The sequence below is a fragment of the Diceros bicornis genome, chromosome X (genome assembly GCF_020826845.1).
Source record: "Diceros bicornis minor isolate mBicDic1 chromosome X, mDicBic1.mat.cur, whole genome shotgun sequence".
NCBI lineage: Eukaryota > Metazoa > Chordata > Mammalia > Perissodactyla > Rhinocerotidae > Diceros > Diceros bicornis.
This window is the reverse complement of record NC_080781.1, coordinates 125,691,890-125,716,153: the sequence shown is the minus strand read 5'-3', so window position 1 is coordinate 125,716,153 and position 24,264 is coordinate 125,691,890. Positions and strand designations below refer to the sequence as shown.

The following is a 24,264-nucleotide window of genomic DNA, read 5'->3' as shown; positions in this document are numbered from 1 at the left end:
AGACCTTTAATGTTCCTTTGGAATCTCGGGCTGAGGAAACAAATATCCTGGCACACTCGTTGTCAACTGGCCCAGAAGGTATGGTGGAATTTTGTATATTTTTTACATTTACAGCTAGTAATTGTTACAGGTACTAATGGAACTTTGAGTCTGAACTCCTGAAAAAGTGATTTATTTTTATATATTGAGAATAAACTTTCATTTGGTAGTGAGAAACTTCCTTTTGAAGACCCAGTATGGTAGCGATTGGGAAAAAATGCAGCTATTTGGATATACTTGGATATGCCTTCACATTTCAATGTCGGAAATATGTATTTATATTTATATTATATATAATATTATATATTGTGTATATATATTGCTTTTTTGTATTTTAAATCTGTTTAGAAGAATTGCTTAGCTTCTGTGAGATTATTTACATTGTCTCTATTATCTTGTGCCCTGAAAGTACTGGTCGTAATGTAGCTCAAATGAATATTTAAGCATCAGTTTGTTTCATTTACCAATACAAATTATTACTGTGATTTTACTGTGGAATAATGTAAATCAATAATATGTACCATCAAAATAATATCTTTGTGAATAAATGTGGAAAGAATCATTGATCAGTGCCTACTGAGTCTGCAAGATATCCCTAGCATTGCTCCCAAACAGGCAGAGTGTGAATAGCAGTAAGCAAGGCTTGGACTTTAATAAAAGTTATAACTCTAGAGAAGATGTTTTGTGTGTGTGCAGACTTTGGTGCAAGATAATTGGTATGTCCAGTTTATTGTGGTACTTTCCACTCAATTCATTCAATGCATTGCAGTTAAATTAATGGATTCAGTTGATGAGCCTTGAAAGACTAACCTTGCTAGTAAATCACGAGAATGCTGTTGAATCTATAGGTCTGGAATTCAGCAAAAAACACCGTGGTAGGCTAAACAATGGCCCATCAAATGTGTTCATATCCTAAACTCTAGAATCTGTGAATATGTTAATTTACATAGCAAAAGTTACTTTGCAGATGTGATTAAATTAAGAACCTGAGATGGGGAGATTAATGTGAAATATCCAGTTGGGTCCAAAGTAATCAGTCTTAAAAAAGGAAGGCAATAGAATTAGGGTCAGAAAGAGAGGAGTTGTGATGATGGAAGCAGTGGTTGGAACGATCCTTTGAAGATTGGTGAAGGGACTATGAGGCAAGGAATCTCAGCATTATCTGAAAGGTGGAAAAAGCAAAGGAATATATTCTCCCCTGCAGTCTCCAAAAGGAATGTAGCCCTGCCAATACCTTGATTTTAAAACCAAGTCAACCCTACTTCAGACTTCTGATCTTCAGAATTGTAAGATGATAAATTCGTGTTATTTTAAGCCTCTAAGTTTGCAGCAATTTGGACAGCAGCAATAATAACTAATACAGATATTCATTCAATTCAGCAAAGAATTTCACTGTAGCCTTAGAAACAAGAGGGAGAAACATGGACTAGATGAAAGGATAGGTAAGTGGCATCAAACCTGGTGGAAATGTACACAAATATGAATGGAGCAACGTTAATATGGGTAGAAAATGCAGCTGACATGCTAGCTGGCTTTGTGCCTGGCCTTGGTTCTTTCATCAGTTTCTCTAAAGACATAGAAGGCAGATGGCTTCGATGACTCTCAAGGGAGTTATGCGGAATGAAAACAGCTGATCTCAAAAGGTTACATGCTGTATGATTACATTTTTATTGAGATGAAATTCACATAACATAAAATTAACCATTTTAAAGTGTACATTTCAGTGGCATTTAGGACATCCACAATGTTGTGCAACTACCACTTATATCTTTCCAAATCATTTTCATCACCCCAAAAGGAAACTCCATACCCATTAATCAGTCACTCTCCATTCAACCCTTCTCCCAGTCCCTGGCAAAACCAATCTGATTTTTGTCTCTGTAGATTTACCAATTATGGATATTTCATACAAATGGACTCATGTAAGACATGCTCTTTTATGTCTGGCTTCTTTCACTCAACATATTATTTTCAAGGCTCATCCACATTGTAGCATGTATCAGTACTTCATTCCTTTCTACGGCTTAATAATATTCCATTGTGTGGAAACACTGTTGTTGTTTATTCACTCCCCCATTGGTGGACATTTCAGTTGTTTCTACTTCTTGGTTATTGTGAATAGTGCTGCTAAGAATATTTGTGTACGAGTTTGTGTTTGATTGTTTTCAGATCTCTTGAGTATATACTCGAGTGGAATTGTTGGGTCATATGGTAATTCTATGTTTAACTTGAGGAACCACCAAACTCCTTTCCATAACAACTGTACCATTTTAAATTCACACTAACAGTTTCTCAACATCCTTGCCAACACTTTTTATTTTGCATTTTTAAAAAATTGTAGACTTCCTAATGGGTGCGAAGTGATATCTCATTGTGGTTTCGATTTGCATTTCCCTAATGACTAATGATGTTGAGCATCTTTTCATGTGCTTGTTTGTCATTAGGATATCTTTTTGGATAAATGGCTATTCAAGTCTTTTACCAATTTGGAATCAGGTTGTTTGGGTTTTTTACATTGTTGTTGTTGAGCTATAGGAGTTTTCTACATTCTGGTCACTAGATCATTATCAGATATATAGTTTTCAAATAGTTTCTCCTATTCTGTAGGTCGTCTTTTCCCTGTTGTGGTAATGCACTTTGATGCACAAAAGTTTTTTTTTTTTTTTTTAATTTTGATGAAGTTCAATTTACCTATTTTTTCTTTTGTTGCTTATGATTTGATGTGATATCTAAGAATCAATTGCCAAATCCAAGGTAATGAAGATTTAAATTTATGTTTTCTTCTAAGAGATTTATACTTTTAAGTCTTTCATTTAGGTTGTTGATCCATTTTGTGTTGAATTTTATGTGTGGTGTGAGGTAGGGGTCCAAATTAGTCTTTTTTGCATATGGATATACAGGTGTTCAAACACCATTAGTTGAAGAGACTATTCTTTTCCCCATTGAATGGACTTGGCAGCCTTGTTGAAAATCAATTGGCCATAAATGTTTGTGTTTACTTCTAGACTATCAATTTTATTCCATTGGTCTGTATGTCTATCTTTATGCCAATACCATACTGTTTTGATCATTGTAACTTTGTAGTAAGTCTGAAATTTGAACATGTGATCCCTGTAACTTTGTTCTTTTTCCAAAAATTGTACTGGCTATTCAGGGTGCCTTGCAATTTTATATGACTTTTAGGAGCAGCTTCTCCATTTCTGCAAAAAAGGATGTTGAAATTTTAATAGGATCACATTGAATCTGTAGATTGATTTTGGTAGTATTTGACTATTATCTTAACAATATTATGTCTTCCAATCCATGAACATGGCATATGTTTCCATTTATTTAAGTACTCTTTAATTTCTTTCAGCAATATTTTATAGTTTTTAGTGTATAAGACTTTCACTTCTTTGGTCAAATTTATTCATAGGGATTTTATTCTTTTTGATGATATTATAAATGGAATTTTCTTAACTTACTTTCAAATTGTTCGTTGTTGGTGTAGAGAATTGCAGCTGAATTTTGTGTGTTGATTTAATATCCTGCAATTTTGCTGAATTTCTTTTAATAGTGATACCAAACCTCTTAATTTCAAGTTGGTGTGCCCGATGCACGGTAAACCAATCACTGAGACACCAGTGCTTGGTGGTGAAGAAAGATTTATTCGAATTGGCCAAAATGAGAAGGCGGGAGTATAGGTTCTCTCAAATCTGCCTTAACAAAAGAAGGAAGCAGGGGTCTTTATAGAGCTAAGGGGATTGGGAAGTGGAGTTTCAGAGAAACAAAGGGGAAGTCTGTGTTTCTTTCGCTCCAGATAAAACTTTGGGCAACCAGACTTCTTGCCATCAGCGACAGATGGGGGCTGGTTATTTGGTGGTCAAAACTTCCTTAAAGGCATTCTTTTTCTTTTGCAAAACAAGCTCATAAATCCTTGTGACCCTTGAGTCATCCATCAGGTTAAACAAGAAAACAGCAAATTAACAAGCTTATAATGATGCGTGGGTTAACTTCTTTTCATCTGTTTGTGTTGGGAACAAGGTTGAAGGGTAAACATGTTCTTATTGAATATTTACAGTAAACCTCAGTTACTCAGCTTCAATAGCACTAATATTTTGTGTATATGTGTGTGTATTCTTTAGGATTTTCCCTGTAAAAGATATTATCTACAAAGATGACTTGATTTACTTTTGCCTGTAGATCTCTGAGGAAATCTTTCCTCTCATAATTTTCCAATGTGAAAGTTGTTTGCTTCATTTTCAGATTAGTTTAAAAGGTAAATTGTGTTAGGATTGAAACGAGCACGGATCATCATAATGTGTCCTTCACCTCCAGCCCCACTATTAACAGTAAAGCACTTTTCCTGATGCATTAGTGGAAAACAAACAAATATCATAGAAGAAAGTGGTTTTTCACTCTTATGGTTCTCTTTGAAATCATAAGACCTTAAAAAATTATTCCTAGTTTGGTAAAATAAAGTGAAGTAAAAAGTGGGGTCAAACAAAAGTTACGAAGTAATATGGAGGAGTCAGAAGAAAAAATATATATAAAAAATGATCTGAATAGACATTTTTCCAAAGAAAACATACAGTTGGCCAACAGGCACATGAAAAGATGCTCAATATTACTAATCATCAGAGAAATGCAAATCAAAACCACAATGAGATATCACCTCATACCTGTTAGAATGGCTGTTATCAAAAGCATAAGAAATAACAAGTGTTGGCGAGGATATAGATAAAAGGGAACCCTTGTGCACCATTGGTGGGAATGTAAATTGATGCAGCCACTATGGAAAACAGTATGAAAGTTCCTCAAAAGATTAGAAATAGAACTACCATATGATCCAGTAATTCTACTTCTCGGTATTTATGTGAAGAAAATGAAAACATTAATTCAAAAAAATATCTGCACCCTCAGGTTCATTGCAACATTATTCACAATAGCCAAGACATGGAAACAACCTAATGTCCACCAACAGATGAATGGATAAAGAAAATGTGGTATATATATAATGGAATATTATTAAGCCATAAAAAAGAATGAAATCTTGCCATTTGTGACAACATGGATGGACCCGTAAATCTTTATAGAAGACAGATTTAGGACTTACCACCTCTGCCGAACAATGGAATTGGTGACCTTTTGTCTTCCTAGTCACTGCAGATATTTGAGCAGGGCCTAAAAAACCATATATCAAGAATGTCAAAGGGGAATTCCTATACAGAAAAGGAGGTTTGTCTTGACAGACTTTAAAATAGTTTTCAACACTGAGATTCTATGGCTGAAATCGAGGAAGATAAATTGACATATGACAAAACAATATGTTGGTTATTTAATTTCATAGCTATTTAGAGAGAGAGAGGAATCCATGTTATACGATTCCATTTGAATAAGATGTGAACTGTGAACCAAGCAGTGAAATTAGAAATGGTTACTTCAACAGTGATAAAAAGTAACTAACATTTTCATAAATATATGTGTATGTTATGTATAGACACACACAGATATATGTGTGAATTTCAAATAAACTGAATATATATATATTTTTTTCTTTCTATATATAAATTATATATATAATATTCTAAAATGCAGACTTTGGAAATAACTGTCTCTATGTAAATGTTAAGAAACTTCTCTGAGTTTCAATTTCCTCAGTGATAAAATGGGAATGACCATATACCTGATACATAGGGTTTCTATAAAAATTATGAGATAACATGTAAATTGTTTAGTTCTGTACCTGGAATGCCAAGCTCTAAATAATCCACCTATATATTTATTATTGATGTACATATATTAGAGCCTTGATAGGCAATGAAAGTCCATTTTTATTTAACATATAAAAGTTCTTTGACTCCAAGTTAAACTGCTCTTCATATGAACCTAACCTTTCCACCTATCCTATTCTATATAATCCCATTTAATTGAACAAGCTCCTTTGCTACCTAAAGCTACAACCAATGTTACAGAGTAGAAGTTTTAAGCTGAATTAAAGGCCAGAAATTCCCTTTTATAAACGCCCATGTTGGCCCAGATAAGTCATCTTGTTGCTCATGTTTGGTCATAACTTATGATGAGAATGACATATGCATTCCACAAGAATATTGATTGAAAGTTTTTTCTACAGGTTGATCTATTCCTAGCTGCAATTTCTCACATTATGTTCAGGTATATTAAATGTGAGATAATTCCACAGGTAAGATAAACAGGAACTACACCACGTGGTTTGCAATAAGTACAGTGTCCTGCCATAATTGTATATATATCATATTGAATCTTTTTATGGTATATTGAACAGCTAAGATTAGAACTACATTGAGTGGAATTTTTCCTTCAAGAAGATTTTTAATTCTACCACCTGCAAGAATGAGTGCTCTTAATTGGTTCTCTGGCTTTTTATAGTTTTGACTATACCCAGATATTCCCAAGTCTATGTTGTCAACAGAGAATGCTCCTCTGAGACCTGTTGGTCATTTCCATTTGGCTCGTCCACTAGCACTACCAGCTCAACATGCCCAAGATATAACTTGCCATCTTCCCTAAAAATCTCACTTCTTCCCCTACATTTCCCATGTCATATATCCAGTCACTAGGATAGGATCTTTGGAGACATTACCCCATTTAGTCAACCACCCAAATTTCTGGATTTTACTCCTGAAAGTTTTTTCTATCATCTTATCTCCATATCTCCCAATCATTGCACTGGTTTAAACTACTATCATCTCTCCTGGATTAACCTAACATTAGTCTATTTAATAATTTCCCTGTCCCTACTCTTACTTACTTCAATGTATGCTCCATGCATTGTCAGAATAACCCATCTAAAAGAGAAATCTGGTTCTATTACTCTTCTGCTAAAACCTTTTCAGTAGCTCCTTTTCTCAAAACTAAGTACAAGCTGCCTGACATGGCAAAACTAACTTTTCATGATCTATCTGCCTACCTTTCCAGCCCCATCTCTTACAACCCCTGACTTGCAACTGACATTCCAACAACACAGAAATGCATTCAGTTCTCCACATAAAAAGTTGCCAGATTTAGAAAATATAAATATAGGCACCTAGTTAAATTTGAATTTCAAACAAACAATTAATACTTTTTTATTATAAGTATGTCCCATGTAACATGTTGTTTCTTACCTTTGCTTTAGTTCATGCTATCACATTCCCCTGGAATGCATTTGCCAGTTTTAAGATTCAACTCAATTACTATCTCTCATATGACACCCATCCTGCACACTCTCTCTCACCAATCCTGAAAGAATCAGGTGACTCTCTTATCATCACATAACATAATTGTTATTTTTTGTGCCATCTCCTATCAGCAAGATTCCTTGAGGGCAGGGACTGTATCGTATTTGTCTCTGTATTGCCATTGTCTAACATGGTGCCAGATACATAGTAGACACTTAGTGAATATTTAACAAATAAATAATTCTCCTGATACTAATGTTTATATTTTCTCCTTGTACCCAACAGGAAGAATATTTTTACCACCACATAAAAGAAAATTAGAAGAAAATCCTTCCTAAAATATAGCCCCAAATTCAAAGTTGATAGGACAGTATATTTTCCCCTAAAGATTAAAAAATTAAAATAAATTTAATGGAAACAATTTTTTTCTTTGTTTTTCAGCATTGTGAAACCTATTCTATTTCATGAAATTTTAGCAGCTTCTTTGATCTCAAAACAATTTGATGTATTGGCTCGTATTTTTATTTTTGATATCTGCTAGCATACATCTTTAAACTCATATATTTTCCATATTTCCCAGACCTATGGGCATGGGAAATGGATATAAATCTCAGTTAACAACCTAAGAAGGAACTCATACTAACAGTTTGGTAGGTACAAGTTTATTTGCCCGTTGCCTACATTTTATTTCACTAAGGATAAGGTTTTACTTAGCCCTTGAAAAAGAGTGTGTTTGAATATCCATTAAAAAATGAGTCAGCTGCAAATTTCATATTCAACTCTATGCTCATGGAGAAGACAGGTAAACACATTCATCAATGAGTAAGCAAAGGTTAGTCATATGCAGAATCTGAACACTGGAATGAAATTTCTGCCACCAGCCTATCCTGTTTTCAAAGCACACTCTTTAGTAGTTCATTAAATTATGCAATGATTTTTAAAAGGTATAATATTATGTAGTCTTAGTCATAGAAGTTGCAGCAAAATTTGCTTTATACTGTACTCAAGTCATCTTGCCACTAGTTCTAGCTGCTGAACAAATACCTGAAAATGGAAAGATCCTGGGTTTCATAGATTGCTTAAAAAAAACCATTACAGATGAGACTTGAGGGTGAAGGTATTAGTTTGCTAGGAATGCCAAAACAAAGTACCACAGACTGAGCATTTTTAAACAATAGAAATTTATTGTCTCTCTGTTCTGGAGGCTAGAAGTCCGAAATCATGGTGTCAGCAGGGCTGGTTCCTTCTGAGGGAGAATCTGTTCCATGCTTCTCTCCTAGCTTCTGGTGACAGCCACCAATCCTTTGCATTCCTTAGCTTGTAGATGCATCACTCCAGTCTCTGACTGCATCTTTATATGGCGTTCTCCTGTGTCTGTGTCTTCACACCATCTTCCTTTTTTTATAAGGACAGTAGTCATATTAGATTACAGCCCACAATAATGACTTAATTACATCTGCAAAGAACCTATTTCCAAATAAAGTCACTTTCACAGGTACTGAGAGTTAGAACTTCAACATATTTTTTGAGGGGACACAATTCTACCCATAACAATCTTCCCTCTGCACCCCCCCCAAATTCTTGTCCTTCCTACATACAAAATACGTTAACTCAATCCCAACATCCCCAAAAGTCTTAACCCATTGCAGCATCAACTTTAAGTCCAAAATATCACCTAAATGTAATCAACTCAAAAAGTTCCAAATCATATCATCTTCATCATTTAAATAAATTATAGGTGAGACTTCAAGTATGGTCCATCCTGGGGCAAAATTCCTTTCCATCTGTAGACCTGTGAAACCTACAAAAGAAATTATCTGCTTCCAATTATAGGATAGGCATAAGATAGATATCCTATTCCAAAAGGGAGAAATTAGAAGGAAAAAAAAGGGGGTCATGGGTACAAAGTAAGTTCACAACACAACAGGACAAATTCCATTAGATTTTAAGGCCTAAGAATAATTTTTTGTGACTTGATGCTCTGCACTCTTAGCCTTGGGCAGCAGCCCACCCTCTGGTAACAAGGAGGTGGCAACTCTGCCCCCTGTGCCCATGCTCTCTCTGGACTTTGCATCCATGGTTCTGCTCTTGGAGTCATTCTTGCTTCATTTTTTCTAAAAATTATTTTATTGAGGTCACATTGGGTTATAACATTGTGTAAATTTCAGCTGTACATTATTATATTTCAGTTTCTGTACAGACTGCATCGTGTTCACCATCAACAGTCTAGTTTTTATCCATCACTATACATATGTGCCCCTTTACCCCTTCTCCTCCCACCACCCCCTTCCCCTCTGATAACCACTAATCTGTTCTCCTTATCCACGTGTTTATCATCCACATATGAGTGAAATCATACCGTTTTTGTCTTTCTCTGTCTGGCTTATTTTGCTTAGCATAATACCCTCAAGGTCCATCCATGTTGTTGCAAATGGGACGATTTTGTCTTTTTTACGACTGAGTAGTATTCCATTGTATATATATGTACCACATCTTCTTTATCCGTTCATCAGCCGATGGACACTTGGGTTGCTTTCACATCTTGGCTACTGTGAATAATGCTGCAATGAACATAGGGATGCATAAATCTCTTTTTTTTTTTTTAAAGATTTTATTTATTTTATTTTTTGCCCCCAAACCCCAGTAGATAGTTGTATGTCATAGCTGCACACCCTTCTAGTTGCTGTATGTGGGACTCGGCCTCAGGATGGACAGAGAAGTGGTGCCTGGATGCGCACCCGGGATCCGAACCCGGGCCGCCAGCATCGCAGCACGCACACTTAACCACCAAGCCACAGGGCCGGCCCGCATAAATCTCTTTTAATTGTTGATTTCATGTTCTTTGGATAAATACCCAGTAGTGGGATAGCTCGATCATATGGTATGTCTATTTTTGATATTTTGAGAAATCTCCATACTGCATTCTTCCTTCATTTTGTCTCACCTTTGTCTCTTTCAATCCAGGCTGGCGATGCTTTGTTGGTATACTTCTCAAAAACATTTTTGTTCTTCTGTGAATGTCAAGGGAATCCACACCATTAGACATGGGGGTTCTCCCAGATCCTTCCTGGATAACCACATGTCTATTCCTGGCTTTTGCTGAGATGGTTAATTGGATCCATAAGGCACATACCTAATCTATTTAGCGAAAAGTTGTTCAGCCACACTCTTGGCCCTGTTTCCAGATCATGATATCTGGATAGACTGAGAATTTTCCAAGTGCTGGTTGCTTTTTGCTTAATAATTTATTCCTTAATTTATATCTTTGCTCTTGCATTTTAGTATAAGCAGTAAGGAGAAATCACACTGCATCTTCCACACTTTGCTTCAGAAATTTCTCAGCTAAATATCCAAGTTTATAGCTTACAAGTTCTACATTCCACTCAATAGCAGAACACAGTTCAAACAAGTTTCTTGCCACTTTATAAGGACTGCTTTTCCTTCAGTGTTCAATAACATGTTCATCATTTCCTTCTAAAGTCTCTCCAGAAGTACTTTTAATGTTCATATTTCTACCACCCTCTCTTAAAGGCAATCTAGGTTTTTTTCTATCAACACCCCAGAATTCTTCCAAACTCTACCTATTACCCAATTCCAAAGCCATTTCTCTATTTCAAGCTTTTGTTACAGCAGCAACCCACTTCCTGGTACCAAAATCTGTATTAGTTTCCTAGGGTTGCCCAAACAAAGTACTACAAACTGAGTAGCTTAAATCAACAGAAATTTATTGTTTTACAATTCTGGAGGCCAGAAGTCTGAAATCAAGGTGTCTGCATTAGTGGTTCCTTCTGAGTGTTCTCGGGGAGAATCTCTTCCATGCCTATGTTCTAGCTTCTGGTGACAGCTTGCAGTCTTTGGTGTTCCATGGGTTATAGGTTTATCGCTCCAATCTCTGTCTCTGTTTTCACATGGCATTCTGCCTGTGTGTCTATGTCTTTGCATTGTTTTCCCTCTTTTTGTAGGTACACCAATCATATTTGGTTAGGGCCCATCCTAATGTATTGATTAAATCTGCAAAGACTCTATTTCCAAGTAAGGTCACATTCACAGGTATTGGGAGTTAGAACTTCAACATATCTTTTTGGGGGACACAATTAAACCCATAACAGGGATGAATCTATCAACCCTCTGAAATTATGGACAAAATTATGAGTTGTATGCACATATGAGAGAATTTTCTTGGCAAAAGTTCCCGTTTCCACTACTTTCATCAGATTCTGAAAGCGATCCATTCTCAAAAACATTGAGCCACAGTCTTAACGAAAGCAACGTTGAAGGGAATGGCAAAAAATGTGTCCTTAACAAAGTTCTGGAGTGTTCTTTGAAAGCTGGTATGTGACTTAAGGATGAGTGTTGTATATCCAATTCATGATTCAAGAATCTCTCTTATGTTGACTGTCTGTGAAGAGCCAAGTAAGGGAAAGTGAAAGCCCTACCAGATTCTTGTAATTGCAGGCTGTGGCTTCATATACTTTGCCCTTCTCCCACTCATGGCAAGTAATTATTCCTATTTCCATATATATACTCAAGAGAATATTCTAACTTCCTGCCTATATAGTATGGATGTTGTGGGACTTAGCTGTATTGAAAAAATACAAATCTTTAAACTTGCAGAATCTTTGCTGAATAGAATGTGATTTTATTTTATGAGGCTAGCCCAACTTTGTCACACATGTTGGGAAACAATTGCTCTACTTCCACAGTATTTGTAAGTTCCAAGAGGTTTGTTGAAATAAATATTTTGATTTAAAAGAGTGTGAAATCCTGTAAAAATATATAGCAACCAGACTTCTATGTATATGATTCAGAATAATTAGGCAGAGATTTATAAGTTTCTTATTTCATACTAATTATGACTCATGACAATTATGTTTTAGGTTCTAAGGGGCTAAGTAGCAATTACTTCTAGTTTGAACCGCATATGTTAAACGCAAATATCTATTCCACTAACAACAATTTTAGCCTAATTTGAGCAATTTAACTGGCTTGGCCATAATACTGGTTAAAACAGTCATTCATGTAGATAAAGTGTGCGTTAATTAGGTTTGCAGATGATACTAACTAGTGAATTTGCTAGTACATTTAAATTGGGATTTAAATTCAAGTGACCTGAATACGTAGAGAAATGGTCTATCGGAAACAGAGAGAAATTCGGTGGATAAAAGTGTATGATACAGCATAGTTGGTTAGCGTGAGAAGCTGACTCCTAGCTACCCACCTACTTCCTGACTCCAATTTATTCTGTCCCTCAAGATTGTCTTTTCTCAAACATAGCTCTGATCATGGCAGTAAACTTGCAAAGATCATTAAAGGCTCCCTATTGCTCAGCTCATTAGGTATAAACTCCTAACTCTGGCATTTAAGGCTCCCAAATTTATTTATTTCATATCAGCAAGGTCCCCAAATCTTTGGAAATTAAACAATACAATTTTACTAACCCATACTTCAAGAGAAATTATTAAAGAAAATTAGAAAATATTTTTAACTGGATGAAAATCTAAATATAACATATCAGAATTTATGCGACTCAGCTAGCACAGTGCTTAGTGGGAAATTTATGTCATTAAATGCTTATATTAGAAAGGAAGAAAAGACTGAGTTCAATAATATCAGCTATCAGCTTCCACTTTAAGAAACTATAAAAAGAAAAGTAAATTAAACCCAAGGCAAACGTAAGGAGAGTAATAATATAGATAAGAGCAGAAATCAATGAAAGGGAAACTAGAAAAACAAGAAAATATCCAAATATCAGTGGAACAAAAACTGTTTCTTTGAAAAGATCAGAGAAGCTGAAATATCCAAGAATTTTTTAAAAAGAATGTTATAAAGCCATTGCTTTGGACACTGTCTTAGTCAGCTTAGGCTGCTATAACAAAATACCATAAACTGGGTGGCTTATCAACAACAGAATTTATTTCTCACAGTTCTGAAGGCTAGAAGTGTGAGATCATGGTGCCAGCGTGGTTGGGTTCTGGTGAGAACTCTCTTCCAGATTGCAGACTGCTAACTTCTTGGTATCTTTACACGGCAGAGAGGGAACGAGCTAGCTCTCTGGCTTCTTAGAAAGGCACCAATGCCATTCATGAGGGCTCCACTTGCATGGCCTAATTACCTCCCACAGGTCCCGCCTCCAAACACATATGAAATTTGGGGAGATATTGTTATTTGCGGATTCAATCCATTGCAAACACAGCTTAAAGTATATGAAACTGTGCATATAGAGAAAAGGATGTATGACACAGGAATTTGCAGAAAGGGCAAAAATGACAGGTGACATAGTAATCATGTCAATGAATAAATGTCTTACAATGTAGTAGTAGTTTGTAATTCTTTAAATTGGAATTTAAAATAGTCATCAAATTATTTAGATTTACAGAAAAGCATATAAAGGAAACAAGGGGATAATGTGGGAAACTAAAGAACAGTTTTAATTTTGTATTTTGCAAATTAAATTTTAATTTTGAAGATTCTAGCTAAATATTAATTGGTGTTGGTAAAACATGGTATTGGCAAAGATACTGGTGCTTATTAATTCACTTGCATCTTTTTTTTTGAGAAAGTGAACCCATATTTTTAAAAGGGAAAAATAAAAACATTATAAGATGATTCCACTGCAAAGAAATAAATAATGTGTATATATTTTACAACTGAAAATCCATAGAAATATCTTTGGATCTAAATCATTTGGTAAAACTCAGGGATTGGTTAGTTTCAGACAGAGGACCATGGTCCAAAAGAGAAAGTGCTCACATGAGGAAAGACGCTGTGTGGTTGTTCTAAAGAAAAAGAAAAGAAAGGAAAAGAACAAGGAACAAATAAGACAGTGATGAGAAATCCTAAGGCACACAAATAATATGGAATCATGTCAATGACCATTAATGGCTTTGTTAGGGCAGGGTGTGAAGGAAACCAGTAAAACAGTGGAATTGTTAAGTGCAGAAAATGAGTGTGTGAGATAGAGCGAACAACAAAGCGCATAACATATACAGCAGAGAAGCACTATCAAAATTGTGAATCACAGCACTTTTTACATGATATTTACTTTGTGAAAGATAATCATGTGTTAAGAAACTGTGTTGATAATAGTCTATGAAAGAAAATGACATATGTTCTTATGAAAATGTTGCATCAATTATAGGAAAATAAAAGTGCGTTTTCAGGCACAACCTGGAATTAATGCAGTAATGACTGAAGAGCATATTTTTAAATAACGTGATTTATTTATTATGAGCTTTGACAAGAGATGTATAAACAATGCTCATAATAATGAATGTGACAATTATAATTTCTTCTCCCAAAATTGCTTGTGTACAGTCCTTCATATAAATATTGGATCTAATCACATCATGGAGAACATGATTTAGATGTAAATATAATTTTCTATTTTAAAATATAAGTTAATACTTTTTCTGGAGAGAGGGTTTAAAAAGAAGATAGATTCCTATCTGGGCAGCATCATATTTGCAAGTGTGAGGGAAGTTGGATGACTACACATAGCTTACTAATTGGATTGCAATTTTTTTTCCTTCTAGTCAGACAAGCAGCAGGCATACCAGAGGCTGGATAGAATCCGGCAAGAGGTTGATCAATATTGCAAACAAACCTTCTAGAGAATGTGTATTTATTTTTGGTAATCAAAATCACATTTTAAAATATTTATGTTTTATAATTATAAAGGTAATTCATGTGTGTTTCAGAAAGGTTGGAAAATTTTAAGAACATAAATAAGAAAATAAAGAAATCACTTAATTTTCCACTAACAGAGAAAAACATTGCTGGTATTTTGCTGTATATTCTCCCAGTTATATGTAAGTATGTCTACATTAACATAAACGTGCCCCACAGCCTTTCAATCCTGATTTTATTTTGAATAAGATTGAAATTTTAGGACATTCGTCATGCCTGGATAATTTAGATTTTAAGCTTGGATTATAGGGCTTCTGCTTCTGGCCATGATGGAGTAAATGGAACTAAACTCCTACCTGATATACCTAAAAATCCAGATGAAATATATGAAACAGCAATTTTGAATTTATTGGACAATGTACAGACCATGAAAGACAGTGATGTCTAAGAAATGGAAAACAAATAAGTCCTGTGATACCCCAGTTTATTGCCTGAGAATATAATGCAGGCCACAGGGCATGGAGGTAGAGCCTGGACAGCCTCTCTGAGTTGAGGAGATAGAAGTGGGAGTCCAGGGAGGCCAAAGTGGCTAGAATTTGCAGGACAAAATACTAGAGAGGATATTACTGCACAGAAAGAGAACTCTGGAACTAACATGGGGTTGGGGATAGTTCCTGCTCCCGTTAGTCAAGTAGAAATCCTCATAATTCATGTGGCATTAGTTAAAGTACTTGGAAGGGTTTTGCCTTCGTAGTGAAACACGGGTGAAAGGTCAGAGAAGGCTCTCCGTGTTATTTGATGATGAGACGCTACCAGGTGAGGCACTAGCAGGGGCCTCTTTGCAGAAGAGAGTTCAAAGCGAGGCTAGGAAGGAAGGCGTAGACAGGGACTGGGGTCAGCAGGAAGGAAGAACCTGCTGCGAATGGAGACTAGATGTGTGGGTAGGAGGACAGCATGTGCCTGTGTGTGTCCAGGTCAGGGGTGGGGCAATGAGGAGTTGGGGAACGAGAAATGGGATGGTAAGCTGTGCTGGGGATGCAGAGGCTGGGGGCTCCCACGTTGCTGGCAGTGCTGGAAAGCCAGGCAGCAAAACTGGGGTACAGTGCATTGGGCAGAACGGAGTCCTCACAGGTAGATGCCTGTGTAGGGACATGACGAAGTCCACGGCTGAGGAAGGGTCTTCTAGCACAGAACTTTCCCAGCAGTGCTCAGAGGGAACCCTCGAGTTCTGTGGTTGGGCGACAGGGCCCACTACCCTGAGGGAGAAAGGTAGTGGGTAGGCAGGACACCGGCCTTACAGTCCTCGCTTCAGTCAGACTGCGCTGCCTTCCTCATGTTCATGGATTGAATTTCTTTTGAAGGCTTCAGTTGGAATGCGAGGTCCCACATCTAAAATTTTGACAATTGCTGTCCACTAATTAGATATAGGATGCATTACGGAATCTCAGCCTCCAGTTACCTGGGACCTCCAGCCTCTTGTTCTGTTTGTGATGAGAAACTTTAGTTACAGAGCTGCCAGGTACCTAAAATAGACACAATAGGTTAGAAGAAATATATGTCTGGGTATCACTGAGTGTAAGCTCAGACTTGGACAAAGAATGCCAAGAGTTGATTCTTAAAAGGGACCTGAGATACTCACATATATGTGTGTTGTGTGTGTATGTATAAATACATGTGTGTATATATATTCGTATATATATAGAAAAACAAAAATTTCCTTTGATTGATGGATTTTTCTGGGTGAGTACTTCCTCCCTTTAATTTTTTCCCAGGATTTATCAAATTTTGTATGATTTTGGCTGCCAATCGTGTTTTCAGGAGAGGTGATGGCTGCCGTATATACAAACCTCAATTTTACCTAAACCTATGGCCTCAAATGACCTCTATTGATGCAGACAAACCTAATCTCCACCTGAATTAAGTGCTTTGTCATTTTCTTTTGTTTTTCTTGAGCATGTGTTCAATAAACCTTTGCTGGATGAATGAATGAATGAATCTAAGTACCAGAAGGTCGCATTTGCTGTTCAAAATGTGGAGCCTACCACATGCCTGGGCCTTCTGCCTCTGTGGAAAAAAGACCCAAAGTGCTACAGCTGCTCGTGGAACTTCAGAATTCCCATGGGAAACTCTCACTGCGAGTGTCATGTTGGACATCTCCTCCCTCTGTGCAAACACCGTCTTAGAGATGGAGATGCTCTCAACAGGATAGTACGTGGTGCTTTCTGCATTGGACCTCACACATCCCCTCACCCCCGTTCAGTTTAACAACGAAGAGCACCGTCTCCACGGGGTTCCGTCCACCCTGCAAATGTCTGCACCGTGGGCCAATCCTCCATCCCAGACGGTATCTGGTGGCAACGTAGACCAGCAGTCTCGGCCACAGGACACCCGCCCTCCAGTGTGCCAACAGCTCAGAATCCATGGGAGGCAGCCTGAGCCAGGGACGCCATCTGGATCTATTTCAAGGCATGTCCACACCCAGCCCTTTATCTGCAGAGTCACTGAGGTGATTAGTCCCAGGGCATTGCCCCTCCAATTCCTCCCTCCTTGCAGCTGCACAGCCACTCCCTTCCACTGCTCACTGCTGCCCCTGGCCTGTCTCAACTGTCAGACATCAGTCCCCAACCCCACTCACTCACACAACCCTAGTCTCTATGGAGGGGTCCACTGTTCACAGGGGAAACATCCCAGCCTCCAGCAGGCATCAAGACAGCTCCCAGCCCTGGGACACTGGCACGGGTGCACTGGACCGCGAGAGTACTCAAGAGTGTTGCTCACCCGAATGACGCAGGGGAGCAGCTATGCTCCTCCTGACAGGACACGGGGGCGACTCTAAGGTAGGAGGCAGTGTCTGGCGTGCCACTGGCCCACTCCTCCAGTCGACCTTTTACTCGAGTAGACCACACTGAGACTTCCAGCTGGTGATGAGGATTCCGAGATTTCCCAAGCCTGTTCATGTAAATTGTCCAGTACCTCCTACCCCGATTCCCCACCGTCTCTCCTTCTGGACTCTTCTCCTCCCTACGTTGAACTCGGGACTCAGAGCCCTGACCGCCAGCCTGCCTGGGGCTCTCTGGACTTGGTTTTGCATGTGGTCTCTCTCATGGACTCTGGTAATTTCTCTTCCCAGGATGCTCTCAATGCCCTTCACTGACTGAGGGTGTCCTCTCTGGTCCCCTTTCCTGGTTCCTGGGCATTCTGGCTGAATCCTTGCTTCTCAAAGTAAAGGAGAAATGTCCTGCTGATATTTTAGAATTTGAAATTGTGCCCAGAGGAATCTTTTTACTCAAAACATCACTACAGAAATCTAGCTTTATATGGGTGAGGGATTAAGTTAATTTTCTGCTTAATCTAATGAGAAAATGGGAGACAAAAATTAAAACAATAGTGAGACAATATTTTTTCACCCATAATTTTGCCCCAAATTTGAAAGATTGATAATATAAAATGGTTCTGAGCATGTAGGGTATTTAAGTACATTGATTTATGAGAAAATGAATTGTTACAACACTTTTGGAATAAACTTGCAGCAATATTTATAAAAACTTAAAATATTCACACCTTTTCCACTTTAATCCAATTTTCCACATTAAAATGTCTTTTTTATGAGAAAATGCACACATTTGCCCAAGAATTCACGTTCAAAGATGTTGATTTAAGTTCTATTAATCATACAAAAAATGAGAAACAACCTATGTATTTATCAGGAGAGGTGTTTAATTAATTATGGCATATACATACTTCAGAATTCTAGAGAGCAATTACTAAAGTGAGGTAGATCTATATGTGCTGTCATGGAAAGATCCTGCATCCATTTTATTAAGTGGCAAAGGCAAATGTCAGATCAATATGTGCTTCATTACCCATGCATGTTAAAAAAACCACAATGTTTTTATAGTATATCTATAAAAAAGCCTGGAATCAGCTTTAAAATAATACACATCAGATTACTAAGCGTAGTTACCTCTGAGGAGAGGGCAGAATTTGAGGGGTACTTTGTAAAGGGGAGAATTGTGATTGGTCTGTATTTTCAGAATGTTTCACAATAAGTATATATGCACAATCACCTTTGTAATTAAAATATTTAAATAAGCCTAACAACAGAAATCAGCACTAGGCATTAATCAGTTAAAGCAACTGCTAGCTTATGCAACAAACAAATGCTGAAATTTGAATGGCTTAACACAACAAAATTTTTGTTATCGTTGTTCACATAAACTCTCATGTGGGCTGGCAGGGACTCTCCACTCTCAGGTGACCCAGGAATCCAGGCTGCTTCCGTCTTGTAGTTTCACTATCTGAACACGGGGTCTCCATGTTTGCTGCTGAATGGCGGAGGAAGCATGGAAAGGGCATACTGGCTCCCGCCTAACTACAAGTGGACCACCCGGGAAGGAGAGAAAGACAAGAGGCAGAGGAGCACTTGTAGTCTCTCCCATAAGCCATCACACAGTAGGTGCTCAATAAAAAGCAACTATTATAATTTGCTATGACAACAACCCTCTTCATCTCCTGAAGGAGTTTCTGAGAAGACCAAATTTGCCTTGAAATTCACCAAGTTTTTCAAGAGGCTGCTATGTTACAGGTGCTTTCAAATACAGGATCACTTCTAGTTTTCAAAGGATCTTGTAAATCTTAGCAGAGAGTTCTGCACTGCCCTTTGCAATAGCCTCTATAATCTCAGTGGCCTGAGAATTTTCTCTTTCCTTATGATTCATAGTTAAAGACTTAACTTGTGAGTCTCTGCTACCCTCCACATGACCGAACATTCTCCAACACCTGTATAGGTGCCATTAGGCATGCCAAAAACCAGGATTTTCTTGTGGGACAGACATACAGACAAAAGGCTGTGGAAGGATGGTTAACTGTTTTTTTCTTTTTTACTCAGAGCTAACATGTTCACCAAGGAACAATGGTTCATCTCCTAGGAGGACTCCAGGGTCTTAGAAATTCAGCCCCTGCAGATGTTTGCTTATACAGAGATTTCTATGGTGTTTCCTCATCTACTGCTTACGAGGAAGGCGTTGGTTTTTGACCATCTAGGTAAGCTCATTCGTCTGTCGATGTGATCAGTGGCCTGTTCAAATAATATATCTTATTGGAATCCTACTTCAAATGTCAGTGAGTTTTCAAAAACCCTAACTCCAGGGTTATATCCCAAGAACCAGTAGATTATGTGCAAATCAGACTCTACTCACTAGCTCTTTTGAAAAACAATTTGAGAGTGTGTTGAGGACGCCAGAAGGGATATCAGGTGCCTCAAACCTCCTCCAAAGTGCACTTTTACTTCAAAGGGGCTGTTGCTATTGAGGTTCTAGAAAGGAGGATGGGACAGCCAGGTGACTTCTGCAGAAAGTAGGAATGCTCTATGTCAGGAGTAAGGCAGGTGATTTGGGGCTGTTCCACTGGAAGCAGCGCACAGTCTTCAGCGGAAGAAGTGACGAGCTGGTCAGCAGGCCAGGTTCCAAAGTTGAACAGAAGACACACAGGGTAAGACCAGGGGAAGGTCTATAACGCAGGAAAGTGCTTGGGACCAGACAAAAAGGCCAGCACCTGGGTAAAGTAAGTCAGCTCTCAAGGAACCCTGGAGCTCTGGGAGGAGGACCCTAGGTAAATAAAGCCCACAGGCAATTCCCAAATTGGGTTTGATTCTCATTGTCACCTTCCTGTGTTAGGCCTGCTTTTAGTACCTTGGCCACAGGGCCGTTTTTTTTTTTGTTGTTGTTGCCTGAAAGACATTATGGAGTACTGAGAGGAGAAATGAACTAAGAGACAAAAGGTCTGCCTCAGGCTGGGAGGAGTGGGAAGAGCCGGGGCCTAGATGAGTTCAGATCAGGGATCTGGTCCTAGTCCTGTCACTTATACGGGTGCTATTGCCAAGTGCTATATATCTTAGGTTCATCATCTGTGAAGTGGGGTTGATAAGCCCTGTCTTGTAGGACTGCTGGAATGTAGGTAATGTAAGTAAAGCGTCTGGCACAGTGCCTGGCATTTTTTGGATCTTAAACGAATGGCAGTAGTTTCTAATAGGATTTTGACCCCAAACTCTATCACTCTTTCCTCTGGGATTGTGTGTGCGTGTGTATATATATTCCATGCCATCTCAGAGAATATGTAGCACTCTAGGACACAAAACATCAAGTGAGTAAAAAATGCTGCTTTGTAAATAACACTTAGTAAATTTTCCCTGGTGGTGGATGTATTATTTAATTTGGATATGGGGAAGTCTTCTCCTGCTGATGTACAACTCAAAGCTCCTAGAATTTGAATCCAGGACTAACTCCTTTCCTCCCTCCCAGTGCTCATCCATCCAAACCACTACTTTCATTCATTTCACCCCCACCAAAAATCTAGCCATTGCTTAGAGTTGGCCAAATTACACGCAAGATAACCTAATTAAAATGTCCTTTCAAGGGAGTGGGCTCTGGCTATGCCAGGATAGGGAAAAAGTGCCAGCCTCTGGGCACCACTTCAAAGAACAATCACCCTATTGTCAGGAAATCCTCGCAGACGATGTATATAGAACACTGAGTTTGTGCACTGTACTCAGTGGCATGGGGACAAGAGCAGAGGACACCTTCCACACCTGCTCCAGCTGGAGATTTCTCTCTGGTTTATCCACGATCCCAAAGGAACTGCTACAGGCAGTTTTCCATTCTAGGCTTTTCTCTCATCTATAAGACACGCCTAAATGAGCTAGTGAGCCAGACGCTCATTTATTAAGATTTAATTTCACATACATTCTTTAATTAGCCAAGCAAATCCAGGCATATAGCTTTAATTTTACAAAACAAAAGACTAAATGGGATACAGGACTCCTAGGACAACCATCTATCACATGTTTTTTTCTGTTTCTTGATCCCATCTGTTTTATTGCTGGGATCTTTCACATATCTAAGGAAATTTCTATTCCAGTGCCATGTTAGCCTATTTCAGATCACAAAATAAGATGGAAGATTTCCCAACTGGTTTTACAGAATAGCAAAATTCTTATTCTTAAACCTGATAAACAGCAATAAATCTGTAACCAACGTCATTCATGAACCTAGACTCTGAAATTGATGAACATTTTAGGAGGAAGAATAGTTTCTTCAAAACAGAGTAGAGAATCTTCCTCAGACTTCACTCAGGGCAGGAGAAGCCACTGGAGGTGACACTGGAACTCTCACTGGCAACAGCAGTAGTGCCATCAGTGGTGATGACTTTGGCCTGGGCTCTCTCTTTCTCATCTCGCAAAGATTCCTCATACCAGGATGGGAAGGATGTGGGGTCAGCCCCATTGACCTTGGCGAAAAACTCCAGGACTTTCATCTTGCTGGTTTCAGCGTGGGCCCTGGGACCCCACAGGAACTCGTAGTGTGGAGGATCGCTGTTGGGCACCTGCCAGTACTCCAGGTACTTTTCCTGCACTAAATCTTTGGTGATGAGCTTCCTGGGCTCCCCATAGATGAAATCTTTCCTCCCAGCATACACCCCAATCATATTCAGCACCTCCCAGACCCTCTTCTCAGGGACACGGTTGCCTTCTATGAAGATCACACCCAGGATAAGTATCAGGAGGCCGGTCTTGGGCATGCCCTGATCATCACTCAGCATCCCATCGTAGGTGAGGTCTAGTGTTTTGACGAGCACATAGGACTGGCTGGTGGGGTCCACTTCCTTCACTTCGATGCCAAAGACAACCTCCATGCACTCACAGGCTTTCCTGAAGATCACAGGGATGTGGTCCTGGTGATCTTTGAGGATACTCTTCAGCATTTCTGCCTTTGTGATGGGTTCCTTTGTGCGATACTTGACACTCAGGAACTTCACCAATTCAGCCACCTTCCTGTTTAGCTCATCATTGAGCAAGGCCTCAGGATCTATTAGAGACTGCGAGGTGCTTGGACCCTCTTTTTGGCTGCTGGAGCCCTCATTTGATTTGCTCCATGGAGTGGCTTTGATGGCAGTGAAGGAGGAGCAGGCTCTCTGAGAACTCGGAGGAACACTTGGTGTTCCAGTAGCAGGCGCCACCTCTGGGGTGCGCTGGATCAAACGAGAGAGAGGAGGAAGCGGCCTCCTCCTCCTCAGCTACAGGAACCTGTGCACCTACCAGGCCCTGAGCCTCTCTTTGGGCCTGAAGGCCTGGTGCAAGCTTGCAGCACTGATTCTTCTGACTGTGAGGCATGATGACTTGTGTTGTGGCAGCAGTCAAGAGTGCGGGTAGGAGGTGGGAGATGGGTGCCAACTGGCCTGAGGGAGAGAGGAAGAGTGTGAGAAACTCAACCTTGTCAGTTCTGACAAAGGCCATCTTAACAGGTCTTCCCTTAGATAGTCCTCTAGCGGTCTCCTGTCTTCCTGATTCATCTGTCCCCTAAAAACCTGTAGGAGGACCTGAGAAATCTCCTCAGGGTGTAGCCAGCTGGCACAGCCTACAGATTCCAGGTAAAACAGTAGGGTGTGTGAGGTTGGGCACTGTGGTGTCCTCTCTGTCCTGGTGTGGGTGGGGGCCCTAGGTAGATATTCAGGGTCCTCACCTTGACTGACTCCTGCCACTGCCTGGGCTTCCTCTGCTCTGCTCACCTGAGGACACACGTTTCAGACCAAGGCCCTCACCCTCAGGGTTACTTAAGCCCCTATAAGAGGAGTTGAGGGGGCACCTCAGGCTGCAGACTGCAATCACACTGCTGACAGGAGGGGGAAGGCCAGACTTTGTGATGTCCCCACTGTTCTGGGGTGGATGGTCCCCTCAATGCACACTCAGGTCCTCACCTTTCTCCTGGCAGGACCTGGACCCCACCCCTCTGCTGGCCTGAGACAAAACCTCAGAACAAGAGCTCACACTCCTGAGACAAAGAGGAGGAAGTGATGGGGCACCACATTTGGCCACACCTGCCCAGGACCTCCCTGGGGTGACAGTAAGGGCTAGATGAACTCCGTGGGGATCCCTCTCTTCTAAAATAGGGGGATCATCTCAGTCCTTACCTTGATGGTGGCAGGGCTTGGGACTCTTCCTTCTCTTGACTTGAGGTCACCCTCCTTAAACCAAGGCCTTACTTTCCTGATATAGCAGAGGAGGAAGTGAGGGGGTGCCACATTCAACCACCATGCCCTGGGTCCTATCACGGCTGACAGCAGGGCAGGGAGGGGCTGGGCCCCATCTGTTCTTGAGTAGGGGGTCCACTCCATCCTCCATCCTCAAAGTAACTCCTGGCAGAGCCTTTGATTCATCCCTCTGCTGAACTGAGTCCATCCCCTTGAGACCACCAGGTGGGAATGAGGTTGCACCACATATGGACACTGTGCACCAGGGCCTCCCAGGGCAAGGAAGGGGTCTCATCTCTCCAAGGGCTGCGGGGGCCCTCAATCCTTATTCAGAGTCCTCACTTTAACTCCTGGCAGAGCCTGGGGCTCCTCTCTGAGCTGACCTAATGTGACTCCG

The 24,264-nt window shown here is 39.5% G+C and overlaps 1 protein-coding gene across 1 annotated transcript; it reads right to left on the bottom strand.

Annotated features, from left to right (window-relative positions):
• Window positions 1-21,965: 21,965 nt before the first annotated feature.
• On the bottom strand, window positions 21,966-23,010 carry LOC131400617 (putative MAGE domain-containing protein MAGEA13P). Its single transcript, XM_058535322.1, is given in 2 exon segments — window positions 21,966-22,878; window positions 22,880-23,010. Coding segments are annotated over 2 exon segments (1,044 nt in total).
• Between the last annotated feature and the right edge of the window lie 1,254 nt (window positions 23,011-24,264).